Source organism: Macadamia integrifolia, chromosome 1 (assembly GCF_013358625.1).
Source record: "Macadamia integrifolia cultivar HAES 741 chromosome 1, SCU_Mint_v3, whole genome shotgun sequence".
NCBI lineage: Eukaryota > Viridiplantae > Streptophyta > Magnoliopsida > Proteales > Proteaceae > Macadamia > Macadamia integrifolia.
Window position 1 is genome coordinate 36,148,859 of NC_056557.1, and position 23,759 is coordinate 36,172,617.

General features: G+C 37.7%; 3 protein-coding genes across 4 annotated transcripts; 1 reads left to right on the forward strand and 2 right to left on the reverse strand.

Moving 5' to 3' along the window:
• The first annotated feature begins 3,849 nt into the window (after nt 1-3,849).
• LOC122090638 (alpha-(1,4)-fucosyltransferase-like) lies at nt 3,850-8,684 on the forward strand. The gene is made up of 3 exons (XM_042660318.1): nt 3,850-4,496; nt 7,586-7,759; nt 7,918-8,684. Exons 1-3 carry the CDS (start codon nt 3,981-3,983, stop codon nt 8,485-8,487), a joined length of 1,260 nt encoding a protein of 419 aa, XP_042516252.1. The 5' UTR covers nt 3,850-3,980; the 3' UTR covers nt 8,488-8,684.
• Nucleotides 8,685-9,896: 1,212 nt separating this feature from the next.
• LOC122073744 (disease resistance protein At4g27190-like) lies at nt 9,897-16,503 on the reverse strand. The gene is made up of 5 exons (XM_042638372.1): nt 13,468-16,503; nt 12,796-12,838; nt 11,797-12,681; nt 11,519-11,662; nt 9,897-10,468 (listed from the first exon to the last, which is right to left on the reverse strand). The coding sequence occupies exons 1-5, from the start codon at nt 16,501-16,503 to the stop codon at nt 10,281-10,283; spliced, it is 4,296 nt and encodes a 1,431-aa protein (XP_042494306.1). The 3' UTR covers nt 9,897-10,280.
• A 3,938-nt stretch (nt 16,504-20,441) lies between these two features.
• LOC122084402 lies at nt 20,442-21,785 on the reverse strand. 2 transcript variants are annotated; one of them, XR_006141907.1, is made up of 3 exons: nt 21,559-21,778; nt 20,798-20,928; nt 20,442-20,661 (listed from the first exon to the last, which is right to left on the reverse strand). XR_006141907.1 is itself a non-coding variant. In XM_042652657.1 (3 exons), the coding sequence occupies exons 1-3, from the start codon at nt 21,691-21,693 to the stop codon at nt 20,545-20,547; spliced, it is 366 nt and encodes a 121-aa protein (XP_042508591.1). In that variant the 5' UTR covers nt 21,694-21,785; the 3' UTR covers nt 20,442-20,544. The 2 variants fall into 2 exon arrangements, 1 of the variants encoding a protein (XP_042508591.1); XM_042652657.1 differs by having other exon boundaries at nt 20,798-20,911; nt 21,559-21,785.
• Between the last annotated feature and the right edge of the window lie 1,974 nt (nt 21,786-23,759).

Below are 23,759 nucleotides of genomic sequence, written 5' to 3' on the forward strand. Positions count from 1 at the left end.
TGTGTCTGAGTTAATGAAGTTGGTCGGGTTACTTGGGGATATGCTGGGGATGCTATGGTTGCACATGGAGTAAGTCTGCAACACAAGCTTCCATTCCCATTAGAACAGTCGAGATTTGATGAACAGAAATAAAATGCCAAAAACTATTCAGTTTGTTGCCTTCTTATCTAGGAACAGGAACAGTATGCTCCTTGTCTTTTGTGACTATCCAGTATGCCTGAGCTGGCCATAGTTAAGTGACTTCATGTCTTCATGGGGTAGATGCAATGGGCTAAGTTTCACCTCCATCTCTTAAATGATTGGGCAAAGCTCCATCATCATTTATTTTGATTCTTTAGGCCAGGACCACTTTCATAGCTTGCCCTACTATTCTTACTCTAGACCTCCATCCAATGACCTAACCCGGTTCCTAAGCTCCCTACCCGAACATGACCCATAACTGAATCAATCTTATTTGTTAAGGAGAGGGCTCAGATGTACATTGGAGTGGTCGCGCTATAGTTCTAATACTACTTTTTGGAATTCAAGTTGAGTTCATCTTAAAAAGTTAATCATTAAAAAGATGATGTCCAAGTCCTCATAAGCCTTCACATCGGGGTAATCTATAGGATTATTGCTTTTGTGTAGAATTCAACACTACTTATTTCAGCAACAGTTTGACACAAGGAAGTTAATGAAAGTTAGAGACAAAAAGATAATACTCAACCCAACTCAAACCTATTTATCAAATGGGTTTAAAATGCCAATGCAAAAATGTATTATTAATTGGCTTTGGTTCATGGGAACTCAACCCCATGCCTATGAGCTTTTTCCACTTTCGGTTTCAACAGCCAAACATATTCATGGGCAAAGCCAATCTCATCAGAAACTTAGTTAGCCTATGACTATTGGATTACAAGCCCATAATTAGAATCGGGCTCAAGATGGGTCATAATGCGGGCAAAAGATATAGCCAATCCAAACCTTAAGCCTAACCCTAGAAAGAGAAGTACAGTAGAGAAGAAGAATCCCCAGCTCAAGGGGTGGGTCAAGTATGGCCATATTTGAATACCCATGTCAGTGTGAGAATTTTTGGGGCAATGGCCCAATGGTGGGGTGGTCCATGCTAAATGAGCTAGCGAGGTGATTAGACATATCAGTACTACTATAAATTTAAGTTTTGGTGCCCAAGAAAGTGATGGATTTAATGTTTCCTATGAAAAAGCATGCACTTAAAACTCAATATGAAGTAGTTTCAAACCTACTTGGGTTTCTACATGAACTTGGACATAACTGCAAGACTTTGATTAGACTCATCATAGCTTTAATCAAATGCGTTACGCATTAGCCAAAATATATATAGGCTTGACCACTGACCAAGCCTTAGTGTTGAACATGGCAAGGCATATATTTGGGAACATCACACATGGTTTCTTTTTTGAGATATAAATTTCATGGTTTCTCTTTTAGATCATCAGTCAAAGCAAGTTCTTGATAACATGGGAAATTCATATCATCCATTTGATACGGAATCCTTTCAAAAGTCGCATCCATTTCCACGATAAACATATGGGAAAATGGCTTCTGTTTTTCCACATGGAAATTGAAAACTAAAGATGGCTAAATACAACATCTTTAGTTTTCAAATTTCCTTCACCAACATCGGATAAAGTTTTTTCGACACTGGATATCATTTTTCCTATGTTAGGGTTTATCTATTGAACATCAGTCAAAGTTTGTTCTAATGCAAAGTTTGTCAAGAATGTACACATATGTTTTACTCTCTTACAGAGATATCTTGTTGTGTTGTCTACATTGTATCATACGCGGGCAGCGATGGCTAGTTTTTGGTCTTCTCACTGTAAGAGAAACATCTCTTGAGCCTTTTTGGACATTTTCAATAGGTATTATCAAATTTATTGCAGAGGCAAAGAAGAAACAATATACAAATCAAATATGGAAAAACCCTAGAGCACTCGAAGATAGGGCTTACGAGATCAAGGGACCCCATCAAAACATCAAAACATATGAGGGGAGAAAAGAATACCCAAAACGAGCTAAATGAAGGGGAGGTACTCCAAGAGGACCCTAACAACCATAGCAACAAACTATCTTGAAAACCACATGGACTAAACACCCCATTTCTCCACAAGATATATTGATTCCTAGAGGTACGAGGCCCCTTTGGAATAATGGCCCGAAAAAAATGTTGCTCCACATCCAATTGAATGTTTTTGACAAGGATTGAACTGATACTAAACTTATTCAGGAAGAGTAATTTCTTTCTTTCCAACCATGGTCTATGGTATAACAAAATGCTAGCTTGGTATTTTATCATATCAGATCTCCCTTGAAAGAACTCTCTACCCGCTGAGACTCCCGCTTCACACTCCTCCGAAGGCCCATTGAAGGAGAGCACAAGTAGATGGTCTCAACTTGTATTATAACACTTAAGAAATAGGTGAGAAGCAATCAAAGAATAGATTGCCTCGGCCTTACTGAAGTGAAGCTTGAGTCATAAAGTTGGGCTTCTCAACTTCATGTCACTTGATATTCAAGCTTGTGTTTAGATCTTCCTTTGAGGTGCTTGATCGATAATTCCATAATTCTCTTGCGTGACTTAGCTTTTGTCGTTATTGCTCATAGCTCAATGATCAATGCATGCTTCATGCTTGGCTTCTTGCTGAATCTTGATGCTTTTAGAGAAGTTGCCAGTGGCTCTCATAGGTTAATATGACTTGAATGACATCCGAAAAGGTTTATAGATTCAAGACTTTGTTTCCTTGTTTGGGAGCATAACCTATGACAAGACTGAAATAAGGTCGGGTTAGGCTAGGTTTTTTAAAACCCAAGTTCGATCTTGCATATCTTTTCTTGGTCAGACCCCATCCTAATCCTGTCAAGGCCTGAAAAATATCAATCTAAACCCCTCAGGACAGGCTGAGTTGGGTTGGATTGGGTTCTTATATCTATTCATATTTTCATTTTTCAATTTTTTTTGTTCTATTGTACCTCTAAGCCAAATGAGACATCATTCCAGGGGATTTTTAAAATAAAAAAGTAGGTGATGGTTTTATACTTAATAATATATTACGTATATTACTTTTTATATTAAAAACAGTGTGTGTGCATGTAATATTATTATATATTATATTATAACCTAATCTGGCCCAACCCAATCTTAAACCAAGGTTAGTGTTTTTCAACCCTAACCAATCCCTTAGGGTTAGAAAACTTAGCCTATGCACTTTTCAGGCTTAGGGCAGGTTAGGGCGGGTTCGCGTTGTCAGGGTCAAATTTACACCCCTAGATTATGCCGATAGAAAATACCCATTAATTGGCCCAAACAAGAATCATTTCAAGGGATATAGAGGTCATTTCAAGAGAGGGGAGGGAGAGGGGAAGCTAATTCCCAAATAAGAATCATTTTTCGGTTGAGTTTCTTATTTGGCTGCGCAGCATATGCTATTGCCTCCCTGTGTTTATCTCTCTCATTCTCTAAACACTGGGCGATGCTATCGTGTACCCTGCAACCTGATAGTGTTCTCTCTCCCTGATTTACAAAATGGCCAATTCTAGCCAATTCCGATAGAGATAGGAATCGACTAGACCTACTTGGGATCACAATTCCCAAATTGAGTCCAAATCATTGACTATGCACAAAAATATTGACAAGTGAATCTAATGCATAGCGCATTGATTGTAGCTTCTGTTGGTAGAGTAGGCACCAGGTTTGTGGTCTAGGGATCAACTCCTATCACAAGCATTTCACACCCCCAACTACTATAAAAAAAAAATAATAATAATAACTCTTGTACGTGGGTAAAGTGGCCTAGGGCAGGTCTATAGGATGTGAAAAAAAAAAAGTGCACAAAAATATTGACAAGAAGAAATGTCCCCCAGGCGGCTGCCCGCAAGAGGCAGCGTAGAAGAAACCTTTTGGACGGCGGACTGACTACTGATCGCCCTCTCTCACTCTCTCTCTCTCTCCTCTGGGAGAGATGGAGAGGCCTAATTGGAGTCTTCATCCCACCTTGCAAATCCAATCCCTCAACTCTATCATCGTTGCTACGATTTCTTGTTTCGCCTTTCTGATTCTTCTCGTTTCAGGGTTCCTCGAATTCCCACCTATCTCCTCTTCGGTACCATTTATTCGCGATTCGAAATCAGCAGTTGAGCGCAACCCATATCCTTTTGGGGATTTGTTGGGTGCTTACAGAAAATGGGATTCTTCGGTGGGTTGTGCTCAGTTTAGGGAAAAGCATACACAATCGGCTTCAAATAGTTCCTCTTCTCCTTTTACTTCTGCTCTGCAGGATGTTGATGGTTTTATTGACTGTGGAGCGATGAAGATGAAACATGTTAGTATTCTTGTTAAAGGGTGGACTTGGATTCCTGATAATCTTGATAATTTGTATTCTTGCCGATGTGGGTTGAGCTGCTTGTGGACCAAGTCCCCTGTTTTGGCTGATAAGGCTGACGCATTTCTGTTCGAGACCATTACACCTCCACCCAAGGTACTTCTTTTTCATCTCTTAACCTTTTTTTGGGTTCTGAATTGGTCGGGACTAAACAATAAATCATGCTTTGCAGAAATTATTTTAAATATCTATAAGTTGTCTTTATCTTGTTGTGCAATTAAAATGAATCGCTGAGCTATAGTAGATGCTACATGAGGGTAATCAGATGATTATAATATGGAATTGATTGAATGTTAAAATTGGATTGTTGTTCCTTATTTCTCAACCACTTCTGTTATCTTGGTTTGATTATTCTTTGGAATGAAGTCAGAAAGATGTGGGTCAAGAATTAGAACTGGAACTGGTTAGAGGTTGTTGTGTGAGATTTGCAGACTCTAAATAAGGGAAAGGTAGAAAGGTAGAGAGTCGAGAACATAAATTGAGGTGTTGTAAAAGGATTTGGAAAAACATAAATAAAGGTGATGTAAAAAAGATTTTGAAAAAGGATTAAAGGAAGACATGACTCTGCTTTTAAAAGCAATTTGTTTTGGCAGCACAAAATGATTGGGAGTAGGCTAATGATCAGAATGTGGTTATTATGATGATGCGTTGATGTTAAAACAAATTTGTCTTTCAATCTCTTTCCTTTTTGATGGGTAACAATGGAAAGAAAGCATGGAACAGTAAACTACCACAGTAAGCCTGGTAAAACAATAGGCATACAACCAAACACCAAACATAAGAAGGAAGCTTCAATCCAAATACTAAACTAGCTGTAGATTCCTTACTTGGGGAGCTTATCAGTGAGGGAGTTGGTTAGTAGACAATCTTCACTAGAATGATATGTTTGATGGAAAGAGGAATAGAACAAGATAGGTCTTGTGGCAAAGATTTTAGCAAGTTGGTTGCTACATGGGTTTGGTGCAGGTGTGCGGTGTTTGTACATATGTTGGAGTCATCTCTGTCTATGTCTGGCTATTAAATCTTATTGTATTGGGTCTGGCTAATGTGAATTCACCAATTGGAATGGGTGCTTGGACACATCATATAAATATTGCAAAAAAATTTAAACAACACAGTTAATAATGTAGATCCATCCATTATTGTAAATATTTAGCAAAAGCATACAAATCTGACCTTGCTTTATGACATCAATTACTTCAAGTATGAGGGCGTGTTAAGAGTCTACCATCTGAAAAGTTGAAGGGCATGCGATTGCAAAGATGCAAGCCAACAATTTATGTTGTGTGTGTGTGCAAGAAAAAGTCACATATTTCTTCCCCTCCCACTAAAGAAAATCAAATTGAAAAATTGTATGAGAGATTTGGATGTTTTGAAAATACCCATACCCATACCATGTCATATCTTTTCCAACATGGAATGTACGAGTTATCTAGATCTTCTTTGCAAATGTCTCTTGACCACCATTCCTTTTAAAGGAAATAGAAGAATGAAGATCATGTTATGAGAGAAACTCATAATCATACAACACTCTTAAGTTGATCACAATAATGAGCTAAAGTTGATGGAACATTGTTTATTAGTGGATTTCCCAGTTGGAAAAGATATAAGATTCATTGTTAGCCTCGGTGCCGATCACTTTCAATGCTTGGCATACCATGGCCCTGTAGCTAACTGACCACATTATGGGAACTGGGAAAAAGAAACATATAATTGAAGACTAAGAGGCTTCATTTTCACCCTTCCATTGGAAACTACTGATTTAATGAAATCTATAATTGTTGCTGAAGCATTCAACAAAAAAGAAATAAAAAATGGGAAGACTTTCTTTCCGGGGGGAAAATGAAGCTATGTCAGATTCAACCATGTTGTCTTTAATCAAGCAAAACAAGAAAACTAAATTAGTTCTTTCAAGTAAAGGCAATTATAATGATGTAGTCTATCGTGGTCAAATAACATTAAGATTATTATTAAGAACTTCGATCAAATGTTAGTTGAATAATGCATCGAGATTTGAAAGACTTCTGTTAATTCTAATATCCCTTGTTTGCCTGTGTTTCTACAGTTATTGAGGACGTAGGTGATTCTGTGTATTACATGCATCCCCACTCCCCCTCCCCTCTCAAAAAAAAAAAATAAAAAAATAAAATAAAATAAATAAAAATAAAAAAAAAAAAAAAAAAAAAAAAAAAATCTAAGATGTTAATGTATTTTATATATAAATGAATACTTATTTGCGCAATGGCTTTATAATGGACATTGGAGATTGTATCAGGTCATCCTTTTGTGTCTTTAGCAGCATGGGTATGTAATCATTAGTGAAGGTAAGATTCATATCAGGTTAGATCCGTTTGGATCAACACGACTATGATAATGTGGCAGGCAGGCAGCATAAGAAAATGTGATGCAGATACACTTGAAGGGTTTATTTTATTAGAAATAAGCCTTGGATTAGGTTGGGTTGTGTAGGTGTTGGGCCTTTGATCCCATGGCTTTTCTTTGTAATAGGTAATGCATCATGTAATCCATTAATTCCAACAGGTGAGTCCAAAACAGTGCCTAACACTTCTCAGTGTGGTAGGAGGTAATGCATCATGTAATCTTTAAAAAGCGTTCATCAAATAATTCTGCATCCTATCATATTGAAAATGGTATTCTAATTGCTAAGACTATATGAGTGACTGTGTTTGCTCCATTATGTGAGATTAGTACTCGCTTTATTGTCTCAACTGACAGAGAGAGTCAGGCTGTATGTGGCACTTGGATGACTCAGCTTGGAAGTTCATAAGACTTAATAGTTATTTTGCTTGATGTGCTAATCAGATTTTTTTTATTATTAAATTACAATTGGATTGTTTGTTATATTTTAATGGAGTCTTGTCCTTGTCTTAAAAAAATTTCTCAGGTCTGCATGTGATTCTTTGCTTACAATTTTCATAGTCATAACTAGTAATCGGTGTTTTGGTGTTGGATTTAATTGCACTTGTCATGAACTTACTGAGATGATATAGAGAAATCCAGTTCCCACTTTTGATTTCTAGAGCAGATGCTTAACCTTAAAGGAAATAAGTATTTTAGCCTCAACACATTTGTCATGGATTTACTTCACTTCTTTTGGTCTTATAGTTCTACTTTGTTATGCTTTCTTTTGGTCTTCTTGTTATTTGAAAATTTTCTTTTGCTAGAGAAGAGAAGGTGATCCACTTCGGGTATATATGGACCTTGAAGCTGGGAGGAAACGGTCTGGTCATGAGGATATTTTTATTAGTTATCACCCTGATGATGATGTGCAGTCAACTTATGCTGGTGCCCTGTTCCATAACAATCGAAATTATCACCTGTCCTCTTATAAAAACACTGTAAATTTCTATCTTTTCCTCTCCCTTCTCCTTTTCTTACAGTTTTCTTTTGATTTTATTTGTGTAATATGAGCCAATTGTTATTGCATTCTTATTTATTTTGGTTTCAAGATTTGAGCTCAAGACTTGAGCTCTAAGTATCATCCTTACCTCTTCAGGAGACACTTGTTTACTGGTCTTCCTCAAGGTGCCTTCCCCGAAGAAACAGACTTGCCCAGAGTCTTCTCAAATTGTTGCCTCACCACTCTTTCGGCAAGTGCCTGAACAATGTTGGAGGCCTGGATATGGCACTTGTTCAATACCCTGATTGTGCAAATGACATCAAGTCCTCTCCAAAATGGTGGGATCATCTACACTGTGCTATGTCTCACTACAAGTTTGTCCTTGCAATTGAGAACACCATGACTGAGAGCTACGTAACTGAGAAGCTATTTTATGCCCTAGATTCAGGTGCAGTTCCCATCTACTTTGGGGCTCCAAATGTGTGGGACTTTGTTCCACCACATTCAATTATAGATGGGACTAAGTTCAGATCCATGGAGGAACTGGCTTCCTATGTGAAGGCCCTTGCAAATGACCCTGTTGCCTATGCAGAATATCATGCTTGGAGGCGATGTGGTGTTTTAGGTAATTATGGGAAGACCCGTGCAGCGAGCCTGGACACATTGCCATGCCGGCTGTGTGAACTTGTAAGTAGTAAAGGTGGCAGAAATTATACAACATTATGAAAGTCTAGTTTTTTCATTCAATCCTCTCCCCTCCCCCTCCCCCCCCCCCCCTCCCTCTTTCTTCTCTTTAGGTTTTGTAATTTGTTATTGTAGAATGTATAGAGGAACACTGATTGTCATTTCTGAAATAACTGGATGTGATGAATCTTTTTGAAGTTTTAGTGAAATTTTTGTCGAATTTGGGTTTTAAATTTAAATTCATTGTAAAATTTGGGTTGATCATGTCGAATATTGATTGGGCTCAGATCCAAGCTGTTATTTAAAACTATAATTCCATAGATCTAATCTATTATCTGATCTGTATTATCCAGGGTTCATTCTCATTTTGGTTCAGAAGTCAGATGTGGAACCACCATCTTAGATTCCAATAGTAGTTCTATTTTGATGGTTCTCATTGAACAAGATGAAATCAGGCTTTACAACTTCATCACATCACATAAGCACAGATGATTTGATGCTTCATCTATTCACATGAAATCTGCAGATCTATCAAAATCTGACCAATGGATTCGTTTCCAACGACTGGGAATTAATCCAAGGACATGTCCATTTGGCTATTAAAAACTAGGAAAGAACTTTGCCACAGTTTGGTGTAGCCTACACCCAGACACAGGTGGGCATGAAAAGATCACGCTCCCCTGCCATGTGTGCTGAATATGCTCCCACATGGCGCACGCCTGCCTATTGGCCTCATGCGCTGATGTTGCTTACAAGTTAGACCAGACTGATAGGGTTCTTTCTCCCTAATTGTGGTGTTCGCTATGTCAAGATGATTCAGGTTGTTAACACAGTTTAACTTGAATATTCTATAGATTTAAGATCTCAAAATCTAGGGATTAAAAATTACCCCTATTTCAGCGTAGAATTCCATTATACTTATTAGAGCTTTCTCATTATTATTTGTTCAAATAATCCTACGGAAGTACACTTTTTTGCAATATCAACTAAAATCTGGCAAGTCGAATTGGACATCCAAGTCTACCTTGTTTTACTTTGGCTGACTCTTCTTCTTAGACATTCTTCTGTGACAACTTATACATCAGCCCTCTCCAAGTCTACCATGTAGATCACATTGTGAGGTAAACGGTGGTATAAAGTGTTGTTCTGGCTTAATGAAAATTTACTTGGTTCTCGTGGCTGGCTGTAGGCATTCATATCGAACCATGTTGATTCCTTGTGTTTGTGTATGATTGTTTGTTTGGTTTCTTCCTCGTATTTACGCATTTGTCCCAACAAGTATTATGAAATTTCAATACTTGACATGTTGATTAGGCGAATGCAATTTTTATTTTATTTTTGTTAAAAAACCAGATAATACAAGAAAAGGAAAATAAATAAAAAATAAACAAGAATTTAACGTCCAGGCATTCCTAGATGAATACAACCACAAAGCAATAGAGGAACCCCCACCTTCGGCATTGCCATCAGCAGTGGACCACTAATGCCATTATTGAAATCTAAATCTCGATCTAGAGGCAGCATCAATAGCAATCCCATCACAAATACAAAGTTTTTCAAGTTTCACTCCACTGTGAACATAAGAGAAGTCACCAGATGGTGTGAAAGTCCTTAATAGTAACTAAACAGAAGGTCACATGAATTCCTCTTTATGCTCAATCCAGACATGTAAGGAAGAAAGAAAACTGCTGCCTCAATTCAAAGTTCTATCTCATGAAACACACTGCAATCATATTCAGAAAGAGATCTATAGAGAGAGAGAGAGAGAGAGAGAGAGAGAGAGAGAGAGAGAACCCAGTCCTAAATAGACATAAACAACAACCAGGATTGAAATATCATTCCAAACTCTTCAACCACATAACCCTTCTATCAGTTGTCAAACTAATGAAAGTCTGTCTCCAACTAGGATCTTGGAACATCCTGAGTGCCTGTAAGTAAATATTGTCACTCACATTGTCAATGGCAGTTAGAACCTCAATGCACCTTCGGATGGAATATTGATCATCCTCTCCACTTTGAAATCCTGCAAGAGAATTGGAAATTTCCTTATCAAACAACATTCTGCATATCTGAGTTTACAGATTCTCATAAAATATTGTTCTATATGCAATTTAGATCATTTTAGAAATTAGTTTAAATGTTGCCTTATTCATGGAAGAAAAAATTTCATTGATATAACAGAGTTGCCTAACACAATGTCCAGTGATCAAAGTGAAAACTTAATGGGTTGTGTGAGAAACCCTATGATCTTGAAAATCTGAACCTTTCAGGGTTTAGCTGACAAGAAGAAATATAGATTAAACAAGAAACTCTTCAATCTAGTCCTTGGTAAACTTTTCTAGAGCTTGTTAATGAAGACTATTCCAGTGTTCAATATGGAAACTCAGGCATAGTTGGATAACTTAACAGATAAAATAGAACACTCAAAAAGGAATTCAAAGCATCAGCATAACATAAGTGTTAAATTCCAGAGGCAACATTACAAAAGAAAAAACCCTAGAAGGGAAAATTCAGAAATTGATGTATCATAAAAGTGGTGCAATAATATTTCAGCAAAAGACTTTCATCTGGAAATATCATAACAATTACAAGGACTGATTGAAAAATATGTTTATTAATGAAAGTTGAAACCCTGAAAGAAACATCAAGAAAAAGAAAAAGGAAATGTGTGACTTCTAGCCTTTCGGCCTACTCTTGGTAAGCTGATCACAGGACGAGGAAGAGGTTGGGAGATGGGAAAGGCTGCCACGATTCAGCCAGTAATGATACATGGATTTCATCAATCCACTACTCAATCCATTTGTCTCATGATTCAGTTAGTAATTTGCCTTAGTGAAAATTTTCTATTGGCATAACCCAACTACTGCAGCTAAGAGAAATAGGAATCCAGATGGTAGATAAAGAGTTCCCTGAAATAATCAGACATTGATCAACCACATATATTTGAACAAAAGGATTATATAATGGATCTATCTTAAACATCTTAGAAACACTAGGTAAGTCCTCATGTCCTGAAAATATTCGGGACACCATTGGTAGTCAGAGGATCTAAGTGAAAGGGTTCTTTCATTACCTCCTTGCGTTCCTGTGGTGGCATTGGTATTTGTAAAGAGGGAAGCACTGTCTCTCGGCCTTTGCATTGTGCTGTCACCATTAGTATTTGCTATGAGGATTCTTTGGTTGTCTCTGAGACTTGGTGCAGTAGTGGCAATATTTGCTAAAAGAGTTCAAACATGGCATGTCAGTAAAAAATGCAAAGTATTATGACCTTTGATCTGCTATACCAACTAAAAGACCCATTCACACAAAGGATATGAATGTGCAGAAAACAATTGTAGTTTGAGAGGTTACCTCCTGGATTGCTACTTTCTCCTTTCTCCCATATAGTTGTGGCATCTGATGGGGCACTTGTATAGTTATTTTCCATTGTGCTACTGCCCAGACTTTGCATTGTGGTGCCACCTTCCCCGGACCTTTGCATTGTTGTGTTGTTATTGGCTCTTGATAACAGGGTTCCTTCTTTACCTTCCAGTGTGCTAATTTCTCCTGGCTTTTCTACTATGGCCTTAACAACATTCGTGGCGTTTCCATTAGAATTTGTTAATCCATCATCATCTCTCAATGTGCTACTTTCTCCTGGCCTGTCAATACTGGCTTTGACATTTGTTGAGGGGGGGCTACTTTCTCTAGGCCTTTGCATTGTATCACCACGATTAGAGTTCTCTGTTGGAATTCTTTGACCATCTTGCAAACTTTGTGTGTTGGTGCCAATATTTACTGGCAGGGCTAATTGCTCTGTTCCCAATCTGTTACGTCCACTGGGCTTTTGTGTTGTGCTGGTGCCATTAGCATTTGATAGGGAAGTTCTACTCTTATCTCTTAATGTACTGCTCTCTTCTTGTCTCAGAATTGGAGTTTCTGTTCCATGTGAGACAATTAACCGCTTACCTTGCTGTTTGCTACTTCCTCCAACACTTTGTGTTGGGGTGCTGCCATTCTGTTGGTCCCCCATAGATCCTTGATGTTCACCGGCTGATGTTTCAACGGTGGGAGTGACATTTACACGAATGGTGTTTCGTTTTTTTCCATTTACACCATTTGAGCTGACAAGGACCTCATTTTCATATGTGACCACATACTGTATCCGTGAAGTTACTTCTATTGACTTGTAAACTAAGTCAACAAATGGATAGCCTTCCCATAATCCAAACATTGTAAATAAATGTGAACGAGGATCTGAAGTTGGAGATGTAGCGATTGGGTGGGTTAGGTAGTTAAACAAGTAAAGTAGAGAGAATCAAAGTGGTCAAAATTAGATATAAATGGAAGCAAAGAAAGAGGGACACTTACCGAAAGGTTTAGCTGTACTCTGCACCCCTGAAGTTATTGCTTCCTGCATATCATTCCACACCTTTTTCAGGAACACAAAAAATACAGATTTCGTTCTGTTTAAGTATATAATAAACCCCATCAAGAGACAAGTACACAAGTATGTAGATATTTACATGCATGGATGGATATACTTTTATATATAGAAAACATTCTTATTAGTTAAAACCGTCGCAGGAAACACATTATTTAGAATTAACCAGATTGTAGAGTATGCCAAAATTATTCCTCTTTGTGATCATTACCAGAAATAATTTTGTAAGCAATTTATAAACTTAATGAATACAGTAGCCTAAATTATACAAATTTTCAAACAAAGTGCTAGATTCCAGTAGATATGTGATTTCTTTCATCATCGTTTTACATCCAACTAGACTGAGCAGTACTGTGTTATACATGGATCCTTTTTGTTTTAAATGATATCAGAATGTGTATATTGTTATTACTGTATAAGCAATATTCTGATGTGCATGCACATATTCACATACACATACACATACACATACAAATGCATAGATATGGACTAAAAGCTGGCCAGGCCAGGAGAAATTTTTATGAATGAAGAAAGATGGACAAGTAAACAAACACATATAGGCAAAAAAAGTAAATGAGAGAGAAGTTAGTGATTCATACCACCCATTTTGAGAAATGGAGTCGCAGAGCAGAGTTTAGTTGGCCATGGAGTGGCTGCTCCACATCAATATCTAGCCCTCTGCCCATTATTAAGGCTCTTATCCTCCTAAATTTGGGTGTGAATTGCAAACCGGAAGCGAATGTCTTCAAATTTGGACAGGTATCAACGATCACCTCTTCCAAGGATGGGCATTCAACCAGAGAATCTCCTCCATAAAAACACATTAGGTTAAGCATTTCCAGAAGTCGAACAGTCCTCAATCTTGGAAACACGATTGTCTCATGCACTTCTCCTCTTCCTTCCCTTTCCACAATTTCTTCCATTGCTTGGTTAAATGATATTTCGAGCTCTTCCAATTGCTGCAAATTTTTAGCTTGTGATGCAGTCATGACTTTCCTCAGTTGTGGACAGTTGAAAACTCGTAGGACTCTTAGATTCTTGAAACAGCTAGTTGGGAGTTGGCCAAGGCAAATGTTCCTCAAGTTGGATAGATTGATGAGATACAGTTTCACTAAATTAATAAATGCAGATCTTTTTGGATTCCATTCTGTTGCATTCATGAGAGATTGTATCAAAGTACAGGCATGAACAATGAGAACCTGCAAACAATCTAGTAAACCAAATTGATCAAATTCTACAAGAATATTCACTGCCCTCCTTGGAGTATACTTGAGTCCCACTGTTGTAGCCAATATCTCTCTCTTGAACCAGCGTGGCAAATTGTTGATTACAATACCATTGAGGACCAACTCTCTTGGAGTTCTAGATATATTTTCGATTGCAAGTGCATCTTCAATGGTGCTACCAATAAGTATGCGAAATTTAGTCAATGTTGGAAGAAAATCAGCTTCTTGGGGAACACATTCACCGCGTGCTATGTCAATGTGCAATATGTTCAAACGATGCAAGCGATTTATCTCAGCAAGGCCAGCATTGGTAATTTCTCCAGTATTCCCTCCTTGAACTACCACCATGCCCCACTCATTAAAGCTTCCTTTCATGTATAGTTCTTCCAACTGAGAAAGCCTTGATAAAATTCCGGGTGGAATTGTAGTGAAACGACATGATGACAAATCCAACAACCGTAAATTCACCAATTGGGCTATATCTTTTGGGAAGGCCACCAACTGAAACACTTGTAACCGAAGTACCTCTAATCTCTTTAGAGCTCCAAACCTGAGATCTATAGGTGTACTCATCACGTAAAACACACGTATACAAAGTACACGCAGTTTTGTCAAGGGTTCAAATAAGAATGGTGAGGGATATTGAAAGATATTATGACTCAGATCCAAAACTCTAAGTGTGCTCATGTGCTCAAAAAAGCTACCGGGCATTGTAACAGGTTCATAGCCATAGCATTCTTGCAACAGCAAGGTACGGAGTCTCGGGTAAATCAACCCATCAGGGAGCTCACGAAGACCTGGATTGCCCATCAATGAGATACTTGAATATTTTTCAGATGCTGAATTATTCCTCGGCCAGCACTGCAATCCTACATCTGCTTTTACCAAGAATAGATCACTAGAACTGGAACTAGATGCAATGGAAATGGCCATATCACGAATCACATCATGCATTCTAACACTCCCTATAGCATAATGGAAAGACACAGCCCAATCTTGCCTCATCCCATCTAACAACAAACAAGAAGATTTCAAATTGTCTACAATCATAAGTGCTCGATCCCTTGCTTCCTCCATTGTGTCTACATGTTGAAACAGTCCCTCACCTATCCCGTATTCCACCAGTAACTCTATACTGATGTCATAATCTTCAGGAAACAAGGAACAAAGCAAGAACAGTTTCCTTTCTTCTTCACTTTTCAGATAATCATAACTCAACTTCAAACAGGGCAATGCTCTGTCATGCATTCCTTCGATGTTTGAGCTCGTAGACTTTCTAAGTTGATTTCTTGCCGCTTTCCATACTCGTAAATTATTCTTATCTCTCAGTGCCTTTCCAACTGTGACAAGTGCAATGGGTAAACCCCCACATTCCCTTGCGACATCCCTTGCAACATCTTGGATTGCTGTGTTGTTGACAATGTCACCAGCATTCCTTCTAAACAAATCCCAAGCATCTCCTTCTGATAAGGCATCTAAAAGTATGATCCTTGTATGGTTTCCCATATTACCTATCTCATGGCATACATTCTCTCTTCTTGTGGTGATTACAACTTTGCAGCCTCTATGGTTTCCACCTATGGGAATTCCCACTTTAGATAAATCTAGTGCATCCCATATGTCGTCCAATATCACAAGGACCCTCCTCTCCCTTTTGAATCGTTCAGAGAGCTCTGCTGCCCTTATGAGTGTATTCCCCCCCTCTCTAAATTGTAGTCCTAATGAACTGGCAATTTGAGCCTGAATCCTTGCTAAGTCAGGTTTTTGGGAAATGACTATGGTTAATACCCGATCAAAAAGCCCATCTTCTTTAGCTTGTCTACCGACTTCTTTTATCAGCATTGTCTTACCCACTCCGCCCATACCATGTAACCCAATGATATGTACTTCTTTGTCCCTTAATCCCCCCATTACCCTCTCCATGGCCAATCTGTTTGACTCAAAAGCCACAAATTCTGCAGCTGGAATTGCATTTGTGTCAGGAGGAGAAGCTGAGGAATGTGATACCCCCTTTTCAAATTTCCCTTCCTCTATAAGGTTTGAAACCTCCTGCAGAATCTTCACTGCTTTTCTGCTTAGCACATAACGAGCGCAACATTTCCTAGTATCCCTTGAAAATAATAAATCATCATCATACAAGCTCCTAAATTTTGATACAATCTCAGTTGTTTTTCCCATCCACCTTTCCACTTCTTTTAAGATTGTATCTCCTCTCAGTTGTGCTTGTTCAACCGAATATTCAACATCAGTTCTCCTTGCAAGTAGTTTTTCCACTTGTTTCCGAAGGTTATTGACATTATCTTTGTAAGTAAAACAAAAGCACAACTGAGGCCAGAGAAATTCTGTCAAACCCTTCCCAAGGTCTGTAGCTGGTTTTGCCAAGATCCCCAATAGCGCTAGACTAACCATGGGAATCAGAATTGGATGGTGTGTGATATATGATAGAATGTCCACAAGATAATGAGTTGGGGCTGGTCCCAGGAAGAACAAAGTACACCCAAAACAAGTAGTAAATACTCAGATAATTGAAGGAAAACAGAGAAAAGCAAGACAGAGCGGAGGGAAGAAACTCAATATTGAAATTGCAATGGAGATGGAAAAGAAAAATTAATCAGAATTCCAAAGCATGTGATATATGATAGAACACACACACAGGATACACAATCAGTAGTTGGTACAAGAGTAGTAATACACACAAACAAAGCAGCATGTCCTTTAAGAAAGGAATTGAAGGAACGGAAAGAAGCGAGATAGGTCAGACATGGGTCTTGGAGATAAATCAGAATTGGAAAGCACCTGACATATTATAGAATGCACACAAGATACTGAGTTGGGTTTTTGTCCCAGGAAGAACAAAGTACATCTAAAACAAAGTAGCAAATACTCGACAAACGAAGTGATGAAAAAAACAGAGAAAAGCAAGACAGGGCAGAGGGAAGAAACTCAATAATGGAATTCCATTGGGGTTGGAAAAGGTCATTATCAGAATTCCCAAGTATGTGATGTGATAGAATGCACACACAGCTTACACAATCAGAAATGAATTGAAAAAATGGAAAGAAGGGAGATAAAAGGAGATGAAGAGTAACTCAATAAAACTGCATGGGTCTTGGAACATCAATTAGAATTGGAAAGCACTTGGCATATTATAGAATGCAAGGACAAAATAGGGTGTGATATTCTGCACAAGAAAATAAAATCTAACCAAAAGCAGATAGCACACAACAAATGCAATGAAAAATAGCAAACAAGAAAAATTAAGACAGTTGATGAAAGGAAAAATGAAACTGACACTACTAGAGAAGCATATAGCTATATACTTAGAGAATCCAAAATACAAGAACAAAGCACAAAACTAGAACCAGAAGAAATTTTAACTTAAATTTGAGGCAGGCTGTTACTTATCTCTTGATGCTGCCAGTGATGAGAAGGCCAACCAACTGCTCTTCTTTGATAGGATTTGAATCACATTAATGTCCTCAAAAGTGATGTATATATAAATAAGTGGTTTCCAAAGGTCAAGAATGGGAGACACAGAAAGACTTAGTTTGAAGAGTTCAAACAAACGCAAGTTGTCTATGTTCTAAAGTTTGGTGAGTCAACTCAGGTTCATATTTCTTATTCTCTTCACAACTCAGATTTTACTAGATGAGTTGTATTTTTTTGTTCATGACTTTGAATGAACTTGATTTTAAATACAAAATTTTTGTTCTTTAATTAAATATAATATGTTGTTTGGAAGTTTTTTTTGTTCTGCTCATCTGGGCATGTTTGGATGCAAATCCTGTACATTTTTTTTTATATTTTTGAATTTAATATATATTTTGCTGGCTACTAGGAAAAGAAAAATATGAAAGTAAACGAAGATGAGAGGTCACCATTTATCTTCATTGCCGTTGGAACAACTGTCAGGAAATGAATGTTCCCCGCAACTTCTCATGAGGAGAAGGCATCCGGCAATGAGAAGATAACATTTTAAACATTAAGGATTCTTTTATGAGAAAAGGTTCCGACTCTTGAGCCGTTGGGGTAGGATACGTTAGCACCTCACCTCTAATTTCTCTCTCTTTTCTTTACATAAAATTGAACTCACTGCCCTTCAATCTATGGTATCATTCTAACACACTTCATTGATTTACTCATCTAAGCGGAAAAAATTTGGCTGCTACCCGGAGGCAGTCAAGTCTTTGCTGGCAGCCAAAGAAATGAAATAATTTACTTCCCCCTGGGGTTCACAAATACCCTTCTAAGTTATAGTATTTTCCAAAATATCTTTTTAGATTTCATTTCTTTGGTTGTCACAGGGGTTGTAGCCACCCTTGCTTAGACAACCCTTTTCCTTATTTTTATTTTATATTTTGAGGAATGGGTTTCATGGCAGCACAAGCCCCTCCAGCATGCATTGGACGACTGGCAGCACTGGGGCATGCACCCCATGCAAGTACTTCCTAGCCGTTCAACATCCTCTGCCGAAAAGACGGGTGCACTTGAAAGGATCTTGTTCGACAGCTTACATAAGAAGTCACTCATGGCAGGTTAAATGGGGCACATAATTTTTTATGTTCAAGTTTCATAATAGATGGAGTTTGTCATACGGTAAAGTAAAGCTTTAAAAATCCAATAACACATTTTTCGAAAAGGAAAACTAATTCCCATGGTACCATCATCCCAAAATTTTTATTCCATGTGGCATTATTATTGGGGATTTTCAGAGAAATTTTGTAGTGGCGAAGGCCGAAGGTAGCTGGAGCTTTTTATTTTTCCTTCAATAGAGGCTGACGCTATGAGAGATGGCTTTGCTATTAGCCAGGAGTCTCCAGTTGAGGAGGTTGATCATATTTTCTGATTCTAGGGGATTAGTGGCATGTTTAAATGAGTCTTCTTCCTCTTTGGACTGGGCCACTGGCCTGCTTGTAGATGACACTCTAATTTTTTTATTTTTAAAATTTTAATGTTCCTAGTGAGTTAGTGGTGAGGCTCATATCTCATACAAGGGGGCTTCTCTTCTTCGTTTGTAGAAAGTGGGTGAGTCAAGCCCCTATGTTCATTGTAAAGTCTTTCTCATCATTCTTTACCAAAAAAAAAAAAAGGTCTCTCTCATCATTCTTTCAATAATAATTTCGTTTAATAAAAAAATGTATTTTCTCATATCCATTGATACTAATTAATATCATATTAAATAAAAATTTTGATTTATTTTGACATATAGTTTCCCATAGAGCTATGAGGCATCTAAGAAAGGATCAGGCTCGTCTGTAACGCAGATCCAAGGGCTCCCCTATCGCGTGACAAAGGATACCGGTTCTCTGAGAAACTAACTCATTTTCAGGTAATATTAGCAAAAGAATTTCTCTTATGCTTTCAAACATGGTGAACTCCACATGTTATTGCATTGTGACCCAATCTATGAAAGATGGAATCAAATGATTTTTCCATATTCACAACTATAGTAATCCAAGCCATTTCCTGAATAGAATGCTATTGATCAATCAACAAATTAAGAAGACTAACATAACCCACATGTCTACATGAACAAACCACCAATATAACTAGGAGGGTGTTAGTAAGTTTCTCCAAGTGGCTCACTTGAAAGTACATATCTTGTTCTCATACATGCGTCATTTATATCATCACGTGGAAGGGCGACATGGCAATTCTGATTGTTTGAACTGTGGAATGATGTAGATTTTTCATATGTTAAAATTTTAGACCCAAACTTAAATCAAATATTTGAAACATACTTTCTTCCATGTATTTGCAGTTTTTTGGTGGTCCTGAATGTTTCAATACTTTATGTTTTTTTGCCCAAATTACTCAATCGGAGTTTATGTTAAACCTATGAACTTACCTATACACAGCTTCCAAATAAGAAAGAAAGAAAGATACCCCATTATAAAAATATCAGAGTGAAAAATTCAAGGATGAAATTGTCATAAATATCACTTAAGAGTAAGGTGTAACACAAATTTCCGTTAGTTAAGTAAAATTAAATGAAAGGAATTATTATTATTATTATTATGATTATTATTATTTTTATTTTTTATTTTTTTTCAGAGCAAGCCATCATCCTGATAAGTTTAGTATATATTATGTCCCAAATATTTGTATCTCTTTGGTCCTATTATTATTTCTGTTGTGATCAATCAGGATCCTTCTATGGTCTTAGGGATTCCTTTGAGTCATGGGGGGTCTGCCTTGGGTTGCTTATAGGCGAAAGCAGATCAGGTTCTCGTATGAAAAACATTTGATCCACACACATGGAATATATAATAGGAGAAGATAACATGTTTGTGGATCAGGATCCTTCCTTACCCAAAAAAAAAAAAAAATCAAAAACAAAATGTGCATACTATATAAGCCATATTTTATATCCCATTATAGGACGATTTAATCAAAGTAACAGGGATCATCTCTGTTAGATTAATTAGATAAAGTTTCACACTTTCAAGTCTAATTTTTTTTTTTTGGAGCTTCTTCATCATCTTCTTCTTTATGGTACTTCATAACTACAGCCAACAGTCCTCTGGAATAAGTAGAACCTTTAGGCTTCCCAGTACTCTTTCGTACCTGCAATATATCAATTATCAATACTTGATCAATCAGTCTCTAGTAATTAGAAATCAAGACTTCATCATCTTCATGCAACTGTGAGAGACCAAAATGAAATTTGAGTAAAATAAATTGATCCCAATCCAGTTCTTACTCTTTTGGTTGGTGCTACTTTCCCAGTTTTCGCAGTACTAGTCTGCATGTCTTCTGGTCTGTTCTTTATATATTCCCTCAATTGGTTATCATCCATAGCTTCGATCATATTAGCCTATAAATTAACCAAGACTAAAAAAGAGAACATTAAAATGGATGTTTTTTTTCTTTCAAGCTGCCCAAAAAAAAAAAAAAGATTACTAGAAGGGGTCCAATTCTAGATTTCCGGTTCTCTCTCTCTCTATCCAGACCTTCGGTGTGACTTGTCTTGCAGGACCATACTGACCCCATAATCGTAGGGCGATGATCCTCTGCCACGGGTGAGATCGTGCGGTGAGCATTGGACGGTCAAGACAACATCGGCACACACCCCGATGCCATGCCGGCCATCGGATCCTCGCCGCTCCGCTACACCCGTGGCAGAGGATTTTTTTCGCATAATCGCATGGAGTAGGTCATATTGGAGTTGAATAATAACTATTCAACTTTGACTGAAAGCAGTGAAGAAACACCCCGTGTGAGTGACCCTAAGGAGATAAAAAGAGTTGAACTCAGAACCACACACTTCCTGAGGCAAAGATCCCATACCAACTGGGCTACCCCGTTGGGGTTAATCTCTCTCTCAGCTTCCCTTTGAAACAGTAATTATGAATAAAATGGTCCTTGAGACACAGCATGAAGGGATTAATTTTAATAGACCCATACACAAAAAAAAAATGGTTGGTAGAATACAAATGGGAAGATGAAAAAAATGGTATATACCCATGTGTTAAGTTCTTCCACTTCTCTTTTTATCAGCTCTTCTTCCTCATCCATGATCATCTTCTTCTGCTGCCATGTAAGCACTTCATTTTGTTCTTTCCTCTTCTTGTTCTTAGCTTGTCTTGCAACTGACATTTTTAAATTTGAGAGAGAGAGAGAGAGAGAGAGAGAGAGCACAAAGAAGGACAAATTAAGATGGCACAACTAAGGTGGGAATATATAGAGAGAAGTGAATGTAAAAAGGCCCCAAGTTACGTAAGAATGGAGAAGGAAGAGGAGACTAAAAGGGAAAAAAGAAAGGAGGGAAGTAGCGCACTTCATCACCTTCCCATGTAGCGGTTACAGAAATTTGTGGGCTCCTTCTTCAGGGAGTGAGGATCAACCGTCTCCCCCTATTCTTCTCCTTATTTCTGGAAAACCAAATTGAGAAGGCAGCGAAAACATGTGATGGGTCATACAGTGGTCGGTGGTCTTACCACCCTTGGTGGACTAGTCCAGTACCTCTTTTGTAGAAATTAATACTAACCCCTCTCTTTTGTAGAATACAGTGGTCATGGTCATTCCCGCCTCTCTGGCTCCAATCACTCCACCATCCATGGGGTTGAAGAGATCTTAATATATTCTATTCTAATTAGAGAAGTACATATATTCTACACAAATGACTTTATCTTGTGGAAGTCTTATTGTGATGGAATTTTGTGACATGTAGATCCAAAAGTTCTTTCCTCACATGTGTTTAAACTGAAATTAAGGTTTTTTTTTTTCCTTTTATGATAAACTGAAATTAAATTGACCTAATGATAAAATAGATCTCTGAATTCAGGATGCATGAACATACAAGGGAGGGTGCATGTCAATATGCCAATAAATGATTAACCGAGAAATACAAAGGATTCATGGACAAACATGAAAAGAAATTTGATAAAATTAAAATATAAAATTTAATACATGACTTATTCATAATATTTTATACATATCCAATGCTATAATTTGCATCATCCTTCTATATTGTACAAATAGATTTGTGAAGCACATATCTTTTCTACTTGGTGCAAAATAAAAGAACCTTTTGCAAAAAAAAGAAAAAAAAATTGTAATTTCTCAATTTTCCATACATGGTGAGTAAAGGAGGATAGATTTTTAATAGGTGGACCCTTTGACTTGGCCTTGAACAAGATAAATTAGGTTTATTAACTCTACTAGCAAGCTAGCTTAATATCAATTTAAAGCAGTTTGCATAATTGATGGAGTCGGTGGCAAGGAACTTATTTTGCATAACAACTCAACATATAATTTTTTAGAAGAGAGTTTCATAAAAGGCAATGTGGCTTCTGCACTAGCGTAGGGATCAATAGGAGCTCTTGTGGGAGTATCGACATCAAAAAGATTTTCACCTTTCATGTGGGGAGGGATGGTAATTTTGTCCTCGCTTGTGTCTTGATGCAGGACCATCTACCTTTTACGGTTTCCTTTCCCATATTTTTTTAACCAAAAAAGTCTACATATTTCTTTTTTCATTAAAAAACCACAAAAAAAGTAAGAAAAATTTAAGAACTGATATTTTGGGTTCGAGCTCCTCTCAAATGATCGCACCGTTCAACGACAATCAATGACTGGGAGATTTGGTCACGCATCCCAACACCTAGGGATGCGTGTCCAAGCCCTCTTAGCCCTTGAATGAGTCATTGGAGGATCAATGAATCTTTTTGAAATTCTGTGGGTTATGCAAAAACGTGTAAAACACTAAGAGAGAGAGAGAGAGAGAGGGGCTAAGGTGGGAATATATAAATTATAGAGAGAAGTCAATAATGTAACGGTTTAGAATGACAAAGTAACGTAAAATGTGGAAAGAGGAGGTTAAACCGTTAAAGGGAAAAATTTGAGGGAAGTAGCGAAATTTGTCACTTTCCCATGTAGCGCTTACAGAATTTGTAGGCTCCGCGCCTTTATTTAACGATTGAGGTGCGACCGTCTCGCTGCCTCTCTACTTTCTGGATAAAGAAACCAATCGAACAAAGCAACGAAAACATGTGATGGATCATACAAAGGGCGGGGTGGTCCCCTTATACACCTTTGGTGGACTGATCAAATACTCCCTCATCTATAGAAAATGTGAGATGCAATTATGTGCCCTATCCTCCTCCTCCTCCTCCTCCTCTCTCTCTCTCTCTCTCTCTCTCTCTCTCTCTCTTCTTTTTATA

What these genes read in the sequence shown, in the direction of transcription:
- LOC122090638 (XM_042660318.1), top strand. Translation starts at nt 3,981, where the DNA reads ATGGAGAGGCCTAATTGGAGTCTTCATCCCACCTTGCAAATCCAATCC. An exon ending in CCATTACACCTCCACCCAAG is followed by an intron (nt 4,497 to 7,585) that starts GTACTTCTTTTT and finishes TTCTTTTGCTAG; the next exon opens with AGAAGAGAAGGTGATCCACT. An exon ending in TGTCCTCTTATAAAAACACT is followed by an intron (nt 7,760 to 7,917) that starts GTAAATTTCTAT and finishes TTACCTCTTCAG; the next exon opens with GAGACACTTGTTTACTGGTC.
- LOC122073744 (XM_042638372.1), bottom strand. Translation starts at nt 16,503, where the DNA reads ATGGTTAGTCTAGCGCTATTGGGGATCTTGGCAAAACCAGCTACAGAC. An exon ending in TCCATTTCTCAAAATGGGTG is followed by an intron (nt 12,839 to 13,467) that starts GTATGAATCACT and finishes AATGATATGCAG; the next exon opens with GAAGCAATAACTTCAGGGGT. An exon ending in AGAAAGTAGCAATCCAGGAG is followed by an intron (nt 11,663 to 11,796) that starts GTAACCTCTCAA and finishes GAACTCTTTTAG; the next exon opens with CAAATATTGCCACTACTGCA.
- LOC122084402 (XM_042652657.1), bottom strand. Translation starts at nt 21,693, where the DNA reads ATGTCAGTTGCAAGACAAGCTAAGAACAAGAAGAGGAAAGAACAAAAT. An exon ending in TGGAAGAACTTAACACATGG is followed by an intron (nt 20,912 to 21,558) that starts GTATATACCATT and finishes GTTAATTTATAG; the next exon opens with GCTAATATGATCGAAGCTAT. An exon ending in AAGTAGCACCAACCAAAAGA is followed by an intron (nt 20,662 to 20,797) that starts GTAAGAACTGGA and finishes GATATATTGCAG; the next exon opens with GTACGAAAGAGTACTGGGAA.